Consider the following 14241-nt stretch of genomic DNA (forward strand, 5'->3'; position numbering starts at 1 on the left):
TGGTGACCTGGCCAAGAGCAGGGACTAGCCATGTGGCACAGAGTCCAAGGACTATGTGGGTGGTAAGCAGGATGACAGTCCAGGTGATGCAGGAGACAGGAGTCTGGGGTCTTTAATGTGGAGGGACCATGGTACTTCAGCAGGGACCTATGTGAGCTGACAGTGGCTCTGTTGAGAAAAGATATTTTGAAACCACCTCTCTGTTCATTTGTTCCTGCTGATCTCCCTAGGCTGCCCAGTTTCCCTTTATCCCTCCAGTCCTAGGGATTCAGCTTCTGGACTCTGTTCCAGGGTGCTGCTTCGACCAGGATACCTCTAATGACCTCTGTATCATTTGCATTTTATGGGGGAGTCTCATCTGCAGCATGAGTTCTGGGCTTGGCAAGGACATTACCCCTGAGCTAGCTTCACATCTGCAGGACCTGATCTAGGTTGAATGTGTGTGTATGTGTTGAAGGGGAGGTAAAAGGGATGCCAGTGAACTTCAGTTGATGAGTAATTGACCACACTAGTTAAGGGCCACAATTTCCTAGGCTCATGGGTGGGCACATGGGGTGGAAGGCAGAGATGAAGGCACATGTTCTGAGCCTGCCCACCTATTGTTTCCTACCTTATGTATCAGGTGACATGTGCTATGGGTGTGTGTAGCAGCCTTGGCTGCTGGCTTCCCTGGATCAGGAGCTTGGGGGCAAGAGGAGATATTAGCTGGTATCCCCTGAGAAAGAGTTGGTGAAGTCCCACCAGTGGAAGGGATCTGCCCTGCAAGGGTGAGCCTAGACTCTGTGTCTGGGTACTTGGTCCTTTCCCCAACTCCCATCAGGACATGGTGCCCAGGAATGTCTTAGAAACCTTTACTCCAAAGTGAAGGAGGATACAGTGTGTATGGAAGAGGCTGGGTCACTTACTAGCAAGGGGCATCAGGCCTCACCCACCTGGCCCATCTTTCATATCTCTCACACTTTCTTTGTCCTCAGCATCCAGACCCATCATGGGTGAGACTGGGCAGGGTATTGGATACCTAATTGCTGCCATCCCTTTCTTCTTTGGTGAAAGAGCAACACATTCCAGGTGTCACTTAGGAGTTGGCTGGGCCATTCTGGACTGACCAGGGACATGAGGAACTGAGATCCTTCATAGGCCAGGACCCCAGGAAGAATTATGGAGGGTTTCTAGATAGATGGATGGAAGGACATATGGATGAACAGACACATAGATGAGTGATAGAATAGTCTGAGGTCCTGTACACTGGCAAGGGATGCCATGAGGTCTCTTGGTAGAGGCTGTGCTTCTGGACTCCCCATTATTTTTTTAAAGTTTTTTGTACTTGTATTTGGAAAGAATGCCTTTATTTTTATTTTTGTTTTTTATTTTTATGTGGTGCTGAGGATCAACACATTGCCTCACACATGCTAGGCAAGCTCTCTGCCACTGAGCTACAGCCCCAGTTCTGGACTCCCCATTATTACTTCAGACCCAGGGCTCCAAGGGTGGGCAGCCATTGTGAGGACCTACATTTCTCTCCCACTTCTGTATTTAGCCCAAAGCCCCTAAAGAGTACAAGGTCTTAATGCAGCAGTGGGATGTGATACACAGAGTCCTACTTCCAGACATGGCCAGTCCTGCCCACCCAGGTATCCTCTGAACTCCAAGGATATGTCTCTGCCCGTGGTTGGCCTTAGCTCTGTGCCACACATTCAGATGGATCCTGAGAAGCCCTGAGAAAGGGGTAGGACCTGCTTGAACAGAAGATTCCAGAGATAGAGGATGCAATTTCTGGCTATTAATTGACTGTGATCTTGAGCTCCTGACTAGGTCAAGCCTGGGCACAGGGGTTCAGGTAGCCTTGGTGCTGAGACATGGGCCCATTCTCCAGCTAGGCTGGTGGAAGTTTCAGAAATTGAAGCCCTTCCCCTGCATCCCCCTTACCCCAGGGACCAGGAGGTACCAGCTGTCCCTAGGGAGACATCTGGGGCCTGGTGGGGTTTCCCAGCTATTTTGGGCCTCAGAGAATCTTGGTTTCACCAGGCCAGCTGCACTAGGGTAAAGGTACTAGGAGAGCAGGGAGCTCAGCTAGGGCAGGGGGGCTAACCCATGCCTGGCTTGTGCTGGAACAGCCCGATGATAATAACAATCAACTGTGGAAACAAGCAAACTGTCCATTTTCCACCGGATAGTCTGTACCTTCCCTTCAAGGAATGAGGTTCCATTATTATCAACCCAGATGCACAGAGGGGGAAACTGAGACTAAGCACAGCCACCATATTCAGCTGTTGGGGTCTGGCCCTGAGACAGGGCTCTTCTGTTCCTGCTTGTTTTTGGCTAATAGGGAATCTTTCCACACAAGACCCCAGCCTTCTCCCTCCCCACTTTATTTCTCCCCAGGACTCCTGTATGTCATAATTAACTTGTCTCTTAGGTGTATTTCTGTCTCCCCGAACTTGAGTGCTCCAAACCTGGAGTGCTCCAAGTGGTGCTAGCACATAATATGTGCTCAGGAAAGAAATCTGAACATATGACTTTGCTCTTGACATCATCTATACTAGGACCCATTCATGCTTGGCCTTGGTTCACATTAGAACTAAGTTGGAGCCCTATTTAGACAGGGCTCCCTGAGAATAGACTTACCTGGCTAGTCTAGGCCCTTCCCAGTGAGAGTTGCTCTTTTCTGCCTTGGCCTATGCAGCCCTTCTGTCTTCTGTTGGGAGCTTACACTGGGGTCTAGCTGCTGTTCCCTCCTACCATGTAGATCAAGAAAGAGGTGGGAGGAATATGTGTGTGTGTGTGTGTGTGTGTTTTGTGTTGGCCTTTATCTCTTCTAGTCTCCATGGTCAGGAGGCCCTGAGGTCTTCACACACAGACCAGTTGGCGACCAGCCAGGGATAATCTGTCCAGTAAACACTTGAGGGTGGGTCCAGGCTCCATTATCCAGTGAGCTGTTGGCATAGTGGAGGCTCAGGGGACATGAACCTGAGTTGAGAATCAGGTAGATCCTGAGACTTAGTTGAAATGTTGATATGGTTGAAGGAAAATATGTTTCCATAAGGGGTGGCCTGCTTGGAAACAGGTGGTGAATGCTGTGGGGATGGGGGAGTCAGACGTCACTCAGCTTTTCTCTGGCTCCTGTCCTGGTTACACTGAGGCATTATCCCCGATTTGTGTAGTTCCCCTGGGGAGCAGCGCTTCCTAGATGGCTTATCTCTTACTGGTTCCTGCATAGATGATGCTGTTATTAAACAAGAAGTGGTATCAGCATCACCTCCTTGCCTCTCAAAAATTGAGCAGGTATGAGTTCACTTCCAGGGCTCCAGGTGAGACCAGGAACTTCATAGTTATCTAGCTGTATTTCCTTCACGGTTTCTCTGTCAAAGCTGAACCCAGACAGCAGTGTCTGGCATGGCTGGTTACATGGCCTGGTGACTGGGTCTTATACTAGAACCCATCCATGCTTGGCCTTGGTTCACATTAGAACTAAGTTGGAGCCCCTATTTAGGCAAGGCTCCCTGAGAATAGGCTTACCTGACTGGTCTAGCTTTGCTTGGCTTTGCTCCACTCCCCCATTATATGTCATTTTAAAGCATCATTTAGTCATTTGACAGTTATTTAAGATTGGGTGATCAAAATTCATCATCTAAACTGGGACTTTTCTGGGAGTGGAGAAGCCACTAGTAATAATTACATGAGAACAGGCACAAATTAGGAATGTCTGGGGAAACCCAGGATATAGGCCTAGATCCCTTCTGCATAGAACTCCTCTGATCTAGAGTGGTTCTGTGGAACTATTGCCCTAACAGATTAGGTTTGAGATTCGAAGTAACTAGGCAGGTATTCAGGAAGACTGGCCCTGACCCTAGCACTCTCTGCCATGTCTCTGTGTTTATGTTCCCATGGCCTCTCTACAATTCTTCAAGAAGACCAAATAGGTGAGCATTTCCCTCAGATCACCCTAGATGGAGGATGTTCTCATGCTAGGTCCTTTTAAAGAAATCTCTTGGCTCTTGGGGACTTTACTTTGCACAACAAAATGCTTTTGAGAAAGAAACAGCCTTCCCAGCCTGTGACAGTGTTACTTTGGGAGTCATCCAGTCTCATGTGAGGGATCCAGGTTGATTTAGAACTGTTCCTCATGCATATCTCATTGAGATCCTCAAGGAGGTGCTTTGATTCAAGGTCATGACATGTGGCTTCTTCAGAGCCATAGAAACCCATCCTGAAGAGGGGATGAAGAGTGGGGTTTCTGTGAGATCACAAGGATTCGGACAGCAGCAGGGAAATGCTCTGGAGATGAGGTGGGAGACAGGGAAACTAGCCCAGGAATAACAGAGCCCCTGGTGAAGAAGCTGATGTGTCAGGAAGAAAGGGCAAAGTCCACTAATATTATGCTGTGTCATTAAGTGTCAGTGGGCACTCCAGTGGACAGTGACTATGTCATCCATACTCCTAGAAGTTCAAATTTCTAGTTGGCTTGAAAACTTTGTTTTGGACTTCTGAGTTGGGAAGTATAGGCTGGGGGTCATGAGTACTGTGGGATGAAGGATATGGGTGTCTCCTGTCCAGAACTGGTGGAGGTTATTCTCCTGGTGCCTTTGCAGGTCTTGCAGGGGGGTTGGGCCAGATGAGAGAGTCACCCAGCTCAACTCAGCAGAAGCTGCTGGCTTTGCTTCTCCCTTCCCCCAGGGCCCCAAACAGCTACCTCCTTCCCCTCCCCCAGGCCTGAGCATCCACTTCACAGTCCCTCCTCTAGAGCCCCACAGTCCCCTCCCTAGGGCTCCCCCACACCCACCTGTGCTATTCTGGGCTATTACTTTTGCTGTAGAGGAAGCCAGTCTCCCTCCCCCTTCTGACTCTAAAAACCTTGTCTCAGCCAAGGGCCCATCAGCTAATAGACCCTGACATTCTTCCTTGTACATTGAGGGGCTTGCCCAGCATAGACCTGCCCTGTGTGGCTGGGCTGTTACTCCCTAGGGTCAATATAGATCTGAGCTGGGCACAGAGATGGGAGCAGATGGGTGGGTTTAGGTCTGGATCTGCTGCCTTTGGGCTATGTGGACCTGGGCAGACTGCGTATGTCTCTCAGGGTTATATGTAAGATGGGCAATCATAGCCCTCAGGTCTCAGAGTCACTGAGGGTCATTGAGGTACTGTGACATGGCCAAAGTGGACCAGAGCTGGCAGCTGAGGCATCTCATAGGTGCTTCTGTTGTTTAAATTCATCCCAAGCTTAGGGAGAGATTCCTGTGCTTTGTCTGACATTCCCTGGTCTGTGTGGATGGTGCTGACCTCCAGGAATTGAGGAGGGGAGTAGTGGTAAATTCCATATTGTCTCCCACCAGCTTGTGAATTCCTCCAGGGTAGGTGGTTCTCATGTCCCTCCACCCAGCACTTGACCCTGCTCACTGAGGGTTTGTTGAATGAATGTGTGAGTGAATTAATGATTCAATGACAATGGGCCACAGGGATGAGGATCTGAGGAAAGAGCCTGGAGATGGGTCACCCCACAACTCCCTGTGACCCTGACTGTGTCATCCCCCCATTGTTGGAGACTCAGTCTTTTCATCTGGTTTGCTTTGCTTTGTGGACACACTGAGTCAGAGTAGACATAGGAATCCAGGTCCTCCAACTCCACAGAACCACAAGAGTGTCCACATGCTCAGCATCTTCTCTTGGCCTTGTATAGGCACAGCCTGCCTAGGAGGGAGAGTGACTTAAGGCCAGGCAATTGGATAACCACACCCATGTGGCCTTTAACACCTGTGGCACCTAGGCTGGCTTAGCCTTTTCAGTCAGGTATAGGGGAAGATGTAATCACCTTGGGTTGACCTTGGGCTGGTGGACCTAGGTTCTTACCATCTGTGTAGCTGTGGGACTCAGGTGAGCTTCCTTAGTTCTTGGAACCTCTGTCTCCTCAACCACAAGGTGTGGGAGTATAGACATCTGCCTCCAAGGTGGTCTGGATCACATAATATAAAACATGTCAGATACCAGCTCAGAGTTTCCCTGAAAGCAACCCTCAGCCAAGGTCAATACATTGAAAGGTGGTGGCAGGTGAGATTATATCTGCAGTAGAACTGGGAGCAACTTTACAGTGAAATAGCAAACATGGAGGGCTCAGTAAGGTCTAGTCCAGAACCCAACTGAAACTCTGAGGGATAGGCTGCTAGAGACACAGCCCTTGTCACTGGGTGCCTGCCTCCACTGGGGACTCAGAATGGTAAGCCCATCCTGGGGCAGGGCTGCCAAATTAGGAGAGCCAAATTAGCAGCTTCCAGCAGCCATCAAGCCCCAGAAAGGTAAGAGATTGAGCAGGCAAAGAAGCAATAGGCCCAGAGTATACAAGGAGGAGCCAGTTCCCAGTAGTCCTGACAGGGCAACAGCAGCATAGAGGACCAGACAGAGGGGCCCAGCAGGGTGAGGAGTTTCAAGATGGTGAGAGTAGCATGAAGTGTTCAGAGTCAAGATCAACAGAGGAGGATAGTGAGAGAATCCTTGGATGAAGCCACTTGAAGGCCATCAGTGCCATGGGAAGTGTAGAGAGAGAACATGGCAGGAAATTCTGGGCTTGAAGTGGGAAGAAAGGGCATGGAGTCCAGGAGTCCTTGGAGACACGCTGAAAATGGTAGGAGCAGGGAAGTGACAACCCAGTGTTCTACTTCTGACAAATCACTCAGAGTCTCTGGGCCATGAGGTACTGTGACTTGCCCTACGTGGCCCAGAGCTGGCAGCTGAGGCATCTTATAGTCTCCATTGTAGACTGAAGATCCTCATAAGATCTTCCTCCAAGGGCAGTTTGGTGACCGAGAAGTAAATCCTGGAGAGCACTTATCAGGGGGTCATGGGAAGAAAATGTCTCAGAGATGTGACTGAAATCACAGACTCAGAATGGTAAGCCCATCCTGGGGCAGGGCTCTTCCCTGTGATCTAGACAAAGTAGGGACTGTGGAAGACCAGAGAGGAAGGCAGGGTTGAGCCTGTGCTGGCCCCAGGAATTGCTCAGATTGGGGATGGACAGGACATAGAAAGGGAGAAAAATTAGGGAGAAGTCTCCCCAAATCACCAGGGAATTAGGAACTGAACTGAGCTTGACTGAATGAGGACCCCTAAGGATAGTACTTCCTAATCCCAGAACCTGAGAATATGTTATGCTCTGTGACCACAGGGACTTTGCCCAGGGGATAATGTTAAGGGACCTGAGATGGGGGATTATCCCAATTATCTGGGTGGGTCCAAGGTAGGGTCTTTATAAGGAAAAGAAGGAGATGGGAGATCAGAATAAGATAAGAAATGTGGGAATGGAAGGAGAGGAGAGAGAGAGAGTGGGGGGAGAGAGAAGAGAAGAGAAGGAGGGGAGAAGGGAAGAGAAAGACAGGAAGAGAGATTTGTGGGTGCTGCATAGCTGTCTTTGAAATTGTAGGAAGAGATCAGAAGTCCAGGAATGTGGTATCCTCTAAGAGATGGAAAAGGTCAGGAAATGGACACTTCTTGAGTCCCTAGAAGGAGTCTGGCCCCGTCAACACCTTGGTTCTAGATCCCCAGGATGCATTTTGGACTTCTGACCTCCAGGCCTGTGAGAGAATAAATCAATGTTGCTTTGAGCCACTGTATTGCAGTGATCTATTTCAGCAGCCATAGAAAATTCCCACAGGAGCAGGGCACTCATTGTGGCCCCTCCATAGCCCCTGCCCATGGTGACACAGGCCTGACCCTAGGCCCTGAGACCTAACCCTGCTAACTTCCATGGAAGAGTAAAGAGACTGGAGCTCAGGGACTGCAGGAGTGGTAGGGTGGAGCTGGGCCACAGACTCACCATTCCTTCATGGTCAGAGAGAGGCTGGATCTCCAACCCTGCTAGTCATTGTATGGCAGAACCCAAGTCTTCTCAGTGCTGAAGCTTCAGATAAAACATGTCTCCACCCCTAATTGTGGTACAAGATGCCCTGTCTCAGTTGCATCCAGCAATGTCTTTGTTTAACCTCATAGAAATTATGAGGCATTTCCTTGGTTCCCTGGGAGTTAGGAGCTCATGGACTTTAAGAGTTTTGGCAAGTGTCCAAAGTTTTTGGCAGGCCTTTTGTGTGGCAGTTTTCTTCTTAGCTTCCTCCTATTTCTCTTTTGTACCCAAACCTACCACTGGATAAGGAATTGAGGTGGGCTCTGAATTTAAGAGTTTAGAAGTCAATGGCATTGGTGTGCTCCGAATTCTGTGGACTATCTTGTTCTCAGGAGTGATGGGGAGGGGCTATATGTGGGTAGGAGCTGAGTTGGGCAAAGAGGAGGAGAGGATTCCAGGAGTCCATCCCAGAGCAGAGTTTCTAGGCTGAAGGAAGAGAGGACCTGAGGTACAGTGACCTGACCAGGGTGGAGAAAGAAACTATTTCAGGAGGTCCCAGACATGGTTAGCTCCATATAGTAAGGACCCAGACAGTTGGGGTCCATGTACTGGGAGGAAGAAAAAGAGGAAGGAGAGAGAAGAGAGACCCAAGTCCTTCTGACTACTGTTTTCCATCTGATGCTTCAAGAGACTGTGAACTTCTTCTCTGGGCTACTTTCCTCCTGGGTGCCAGAATTCTTCCCTCTACAATCTCAGGGAAATTGCAAATTTCTCAGGGAAAATCTCAGGGAAGTTGCAAAGAATGTGTGTTAAGAGAAATGGAGATAGAGAAGATTTCTGATTAACAAAGCACCATCATTGCAGACCCTGCTCTATCTCCCTGTAGAGAAGCTTCTAGGGCTGCCTTGGTGGGAGAGGGGGCATGAGACTCAGAGTCTGAATTCCAGAGAGTCCAGTGGATGGAGGGCTTCAGTTTCTGGAGTCTTTCCTGTTTAGAGATTGGGTCTATGTTAATTCTAAGAGGCATCTCTGCCATGTGAATTTATGGTGGAAGATTTCTCTGTCCTAGGAGGTCCTGCCTGACAAAGGCCTGTCCCTGTCACCTGTCTTTTTCAGGAGTTTCTGGTCAGGAGATTCTTTCTGGTGTCTCTCCTTCAGATATAGGATGGGAAGTTGCCAACATTTGGGCCTGTGTGTCCTGAGCTCCATCATGCCTATGGTGTCCTGCTTGTGCTGAGGGAGGAGGTGGTACTCAGCAGTTATGCCCACCTTTCTCTCCCTCCCTCTCTTCTACCAGTGCTTGAATCCAAATGGGCTTAACCACAGTGCCACATCTATAGCCCTTTTTATTTTATTATTATTTTTTTAAAATTTGGAGACAGGGTCTTGCTAAGTTGCTTAGGGCCTAGCTAATTTTCTCAGGCTGGCTTTGAATTTGTTATCCTCCTGCCTTAGCCTCCTGAGTTTTGGGATTACAGGCATTTGCCATTGCATCTGGCTGTATGTCCATCTTCTCAAAGGAAATTCTTTCCGCATCCTTACCACCTTTTATTTCCTTCATCATCTCTTTGAGTCCCAGTCCGAAAGATCTTCTCCCTAGGTTGAAGGCATCCCATAGCCAAGACCTTGGGGGATGATCCTTTGAGCACTTCACTTCCTCCCTCCTGATAGTCTTGGGGGCCCAAATTACTGCTCTATTCCCTTGGGCCCCAAGGATAAGAGACCCAAAGAAAAGAAGTAGATATCCATTCATCCATTCAGGAAAGAATGTTCACTGGAGAGAAAGATGGAATCACAGTGATGCCTGAGCAAGAAGCAAGAAGGGATCACTTGAATCATCCTATCCTGTGCCAAAAGGAACCTGAGAAGATGGGACATATTGGAGGAGGTGAGGGGCCATATAAGGAAGAGAAAGTTTACAGACCTCCAGATAAATTTAGACTTCAGTGCTCACAAGACAGAAAAGAGAAAAATCTACCTAGATTTCATCCTGAACCCCAAAGACAAGGGAAAGAGAAAGATTCAGCAAGAATGGTTACCTACGTGCTTCTTCTGCACCAAACACAGGAGTGCAGACCTGAACTCCAGCCCCTCCTATCATCAGTCTCAGACCCACCTACAGCTGTACTGTGAATGTAGGGGCTAGCCACCTATTCAGAGGACAGGTACAATACATGGGAGAGCGTCAAGAGGTGACCCCTCCTTCCAAGGAATCACACAGTATTTGGTTCTTAGAATCCATCCACCTAAAAGGGAGTGGGATAGGGAGAAGGCATAAATGTACCTCACAACTGGTTTCATTGCTAATGTCTGGTCCAGGAAGGGGCTGTGTCCCCAGCTCAGCTCATCTTGGAGAATGTACTGGGCAAAAAGAGAGAGACTTGTTTATATCATAGTGAAAGTGGAGCTGGGGACCTGTGTGGAACCGAGGCACCTAAGAGGGTCCCGGGTACCCATTTTAAACCCCAGAAGGATGTACAATAGAGAATGTGTGTATATGTGCTCATGTCTATAACATATGTGGGTGCATGCATGGGATTTCACGTGTGCATTCATTTGTCTCATAGCTCAGGTCCCCACTGTGTAGGGCTCCCAGGACAATAACCTGTTTAATAGGACTAACACAAAGCTCCAAATGAGAGGAGTCAGTTCAAAGACTGATGCAAAATGTAAGGCTGGAATTTAACACTTGATTGTAATCTGGAGCACTCATTGACTAGCCATGAACTGCTGAACATGAAGAACTAAAGACAGGGAACTACTGAGCTGTCCATAGGGATAGTTGAGAGTAGAGCTGACCCATGTCTCTGAGGGTCTTTGAAAAAGAAAAAAAAATAGCCAAACAGGGCACACAGAGAAGAGTGTGGAGTAAGTAAACAGGTTCTAGGGGTTAAGAATTCCTATCAGTGAGTGACATTCAGAGGGATTATGGGGACCAAGGCTGTATCCTGGGGAGGGAGGAGCAGGATGGACATGGAAGGAAGGGCAAGTGACTCTAGGCTGTAAGGACAGGGATTATAGGTGGGGGAAGGGAGACAAAAAAGGGATGGACTCTGGTGATGTGGGCTTAGACTGGAGATGGAAGGACATTTAAGGATGAAGTGACGTTCAGACTGTCCCAGGGAAGGGAACTCACACATTCTCCTGGAGGCCTTGGGGATCCAAGGAGAGACTGATCCCGGGAATGGGGAGGTGAACTAGTCTACACAAGAGGAGCAAGCACAGGGTGGATAGATGAAAATATGCAGGCTGGGTTCCTGCTGAGGGCCATTCCCTTGCTGTAGAAAATCCTGTGGATCTGCCAGGGTAATATCAGGAGCCTTTCCTGGCTGTTTGGTCTCAAGGTCTAATTGTGTACACTTGATGAGATGGTCAAAGTTCAGATGGGAAGTGTGTAAACTAAAATAAACAGGACCATGTTTTCTGGTTGAAAATGAGAATGTTTATTGAGGGTTTCTGGGTTGAGGGAGAAGGGCTAGGATGGTAGGGGTGGGAGGAGAGAAGCTTCCCTGGGGTTTTCAGCTCCAGGGTGGAGTGAGGGTCTGGGACCTAGGAACACTGTGCAGGGGACACACTCTTCTCCACGGTGCTCCCCTCATGAGTGACCTGGCAGGTGAATGAATTATGAGATTTCCACTCATCTGCTGTCAGAGTCAGGTAGCTGCTGGCCATGTACTTATTGTTGGTCTGTTTGGAGGGCTGAGTGTTCTGCACACCCTGGGTGACCTTGGTGCCATCTTTCTTCCAGTTCACGGTCACGGCACCCGGGTAGAAGTCGTTGATCAGACACACCACTGTGGCCTTGTTGCTCTGGAGCTCCTCAGAGGAGGGTGGGAACACGGTGAGCGAGGGCTCAGCCTTGGGCTGACCTGCAAGATGGACCAGGCAAAAGGGATTAGTGTTCTGGTGTCCACCCGGGGACACACTCTTAGTGTGTGAGGAGGGTCTTGTTCAGGGACTCTGTTGGAGCATGTGTGATATAGAAGTGTGTTGGGAAATTCCTCAAGCTATTCCCCATGTTCACAGCCTTTAAACAACCCAGGACACCTGTGTATTACCTTACTTGGCACCTCTTATACCATAGCCTTTCACACAGATATGTCACCCTTGCATTCCTGTCCTGACTCCCCCTTCATCTTGTCTGGCCCATTTGTCATCTCTTTCTGTCCTCTGAGCTCTCTGGGATTCCAGTGCATTCCATTATGGGTCAGTTCTGACCTGATTCCTTGACTCTGATGGTTAGTGTTTTTACTAAGAAGCCCATTTTCACACCTATAAGTCTCTTGAGTCTCTGCCATAGGTAAGAGTCATTGTTCCTAAAAGTCTGTCTGTTTGGCATAGCCACAAGGTTAGAGTCCTTGTTTACAGGCCAGATACAGGTTTTCTGCACTGGGAACTATTTCTATAAGTTCAGGATCTCATACTTCTGAGGAGCTCACTTTGCCATATCATGCCCTTCAGTGAATGTGTACCCAGCATCTTATATACAGTCTTCTCCTCTTTTCTTTCTCTTGACTAAGTTTCATGAGTCCCAATATAGCTCTGGGCCCTTTACCTAGAAACCCATGGAGGCTTAAGAATCCCTTCTAACTCCTACCTTGTTTCTTGTTCTGTATTCTTGAGTCTTACAGCCTTGGCACATGATATTCTGACCTCTGATTCCCCAGCCTTAGGTGTTCCAATTCTTTCCTAACTTAGCTAATTTCAGCTCCTCATAGCACCTGGTCCCTCTTCCCCATAAAATAGTGTCTCAGTGCATATGCTCACACAGTTCATGAGAAAGGGATTAGGCCAACAGAAGATGAAACAACAGAGCACATCTTAGGAAAGAATATGCCACAAAGAGACAGAAAGACAGCTGAGTATCCAAAGGTTATCCTATCTAGTTCCTTTCCTCTGATGTCAGAGCTGAAAGGTGATGGATACTATTTGAGTTCTGCTGGATTCTGAACAGAAAAGTAAAGTTCAGTGTCCCAGGGCCGAATTCCATGGAGAATGTTTAACCTCAGGCTGAGACAAGACACAGAAGAACACGACCAGGGGAAACTCTTACAATCCTCATGGATAACAATGAAAGAGGAATAAGGAATCACTCACCCAGGACTGTCAGCTGGGTCCCTCCGCCGAACACAAAAGCACTGTGACACAAGATTGTGCAAAAACCCCTCCCTGCCCTATCCCTACCCCCTTAGACCCAGCTGCAGCTGTGCTGGAAGCAGCATCTGATAGACCTGGCATCTTCATGAGAAGAAGATGAAAATCATTGAAAGATGACCAGTACATGGTGTCATTCTTGGAAGGTGCCACCTGCCCTGAGAAAAAGCCTCTCTAAGAGATCACCCGCATGCATTTCTCTTCACTATGGAAGAATCACTTGTTAGGAAAAGGAGAAACAGAGGAAGTGCCCATTTCATGCTCACACATTCCCCTGGCACCCTTATTGCAGCCTCTGCCCACAGGACCCTTCTGGGCTGCCTACCCCAAGTGGAAGTGACAGTCCCTGTGTCTGGATCCCAAGGAGTCCAGTAAATTGAGCATTTCCATGGAATTGGGACTTAGCCTGGGGCTGTGACTTCTAAAGTGTCACACTATTATCTGAAGTTCTTGGGGGATGTGTCAGTCCTGGGACATCTCCTGTCCCAAACAGTCCCTGTTATCTCTGCCTAGCAGGATGTCTTCCCTGGGAATCTTCTGTTGGGTCTCTCCTCCAGTTGTAGGATGGAGAGTGGACACATTTAGCTTGTGAGTACTTCACCCCACCCTAGCCAGGCATCCTAACTCTAGTGGGGCAGCAGGAGAAGAGACCCAACAACTGGATTCACCTTTCTACACAAAGTTCTTTCTCCATCCCTGTTTCCTTTCTATTTCCTTCTCCCTCATTCCAAGTTCCCAGTCTAAGTCTCTCCTCAATGGGTGGAAGCAGCCATAGGTGGGACCATGGAGCATAGTCCCTGGGAGGTCAAGCACTTCCCCTCCCCCTTTAAAGACCCCATACCCCTAGAGCTTTAGCCTGAGACACTTGGTGTCTCTGAACCCTGTGGTTCAGAGACCTCAGCAAATGGAGGGGGTGGATATTCTGAAGTTCAGACAAGAAAACTCCATGAGAGTGTTCCTTGGCCAGAGAGAATTCCAAGCATGGTACAGAAAATGGTCATTTCTATCCTGCCCCAGAAAGTAACTAAGAATAGGGGATGGACTGGAGAAAATGAGTAAGCAGATGAGGAGGGGAAAAGATGACAGATTCCTGCACAGGTTGAAACCTCAGCTCCAGAAAAGCTAGAAAGGAGAGAAAAATCTACCCAAATTTAGCCTTAGACCCCAAAGGGGAGTAGAAGGGAAAACTCACCAATGATGGTCAACTTGGTCCCGCTGCCGAACACAGCACACTGTGACATAGATCTGTACATAAACCCCTT

General features: G+C 48.5%; 1 gene segment (V, D, J or C); it reads right to left on the reverse strand.

The window, feature by feature from the left end:
- Window positions 1-11244: 11244 nt before the first annotated feature.
- Window positions 11245-14241, reverse strand: LOC144375296 (immunoglobulin lambda constant 6-like). The segment is given in 2 exon segments: window positions 11245-11694; window positions 14172-14241. Coding segments are annotated over 2 exon segments (381 nt in total).

Source organism: Ictidomys tridecemlineatus, chromosome 2, assembly GCF_052094955.1.
Source record: "Ictidomys tridecemlineatus isolate mIctTri1 chromosome 2, mIctTri1.hap1, whole genome shotgun sequence".
In the NCBI taxonomy this organism is placed as follows: domain Eukaryota; kingdom Metazoa; phylum Chordata; class Mammalia; order Rodentia; family Sciuridae; genus Ictidomys; species Ictidomys tridecemlineatus.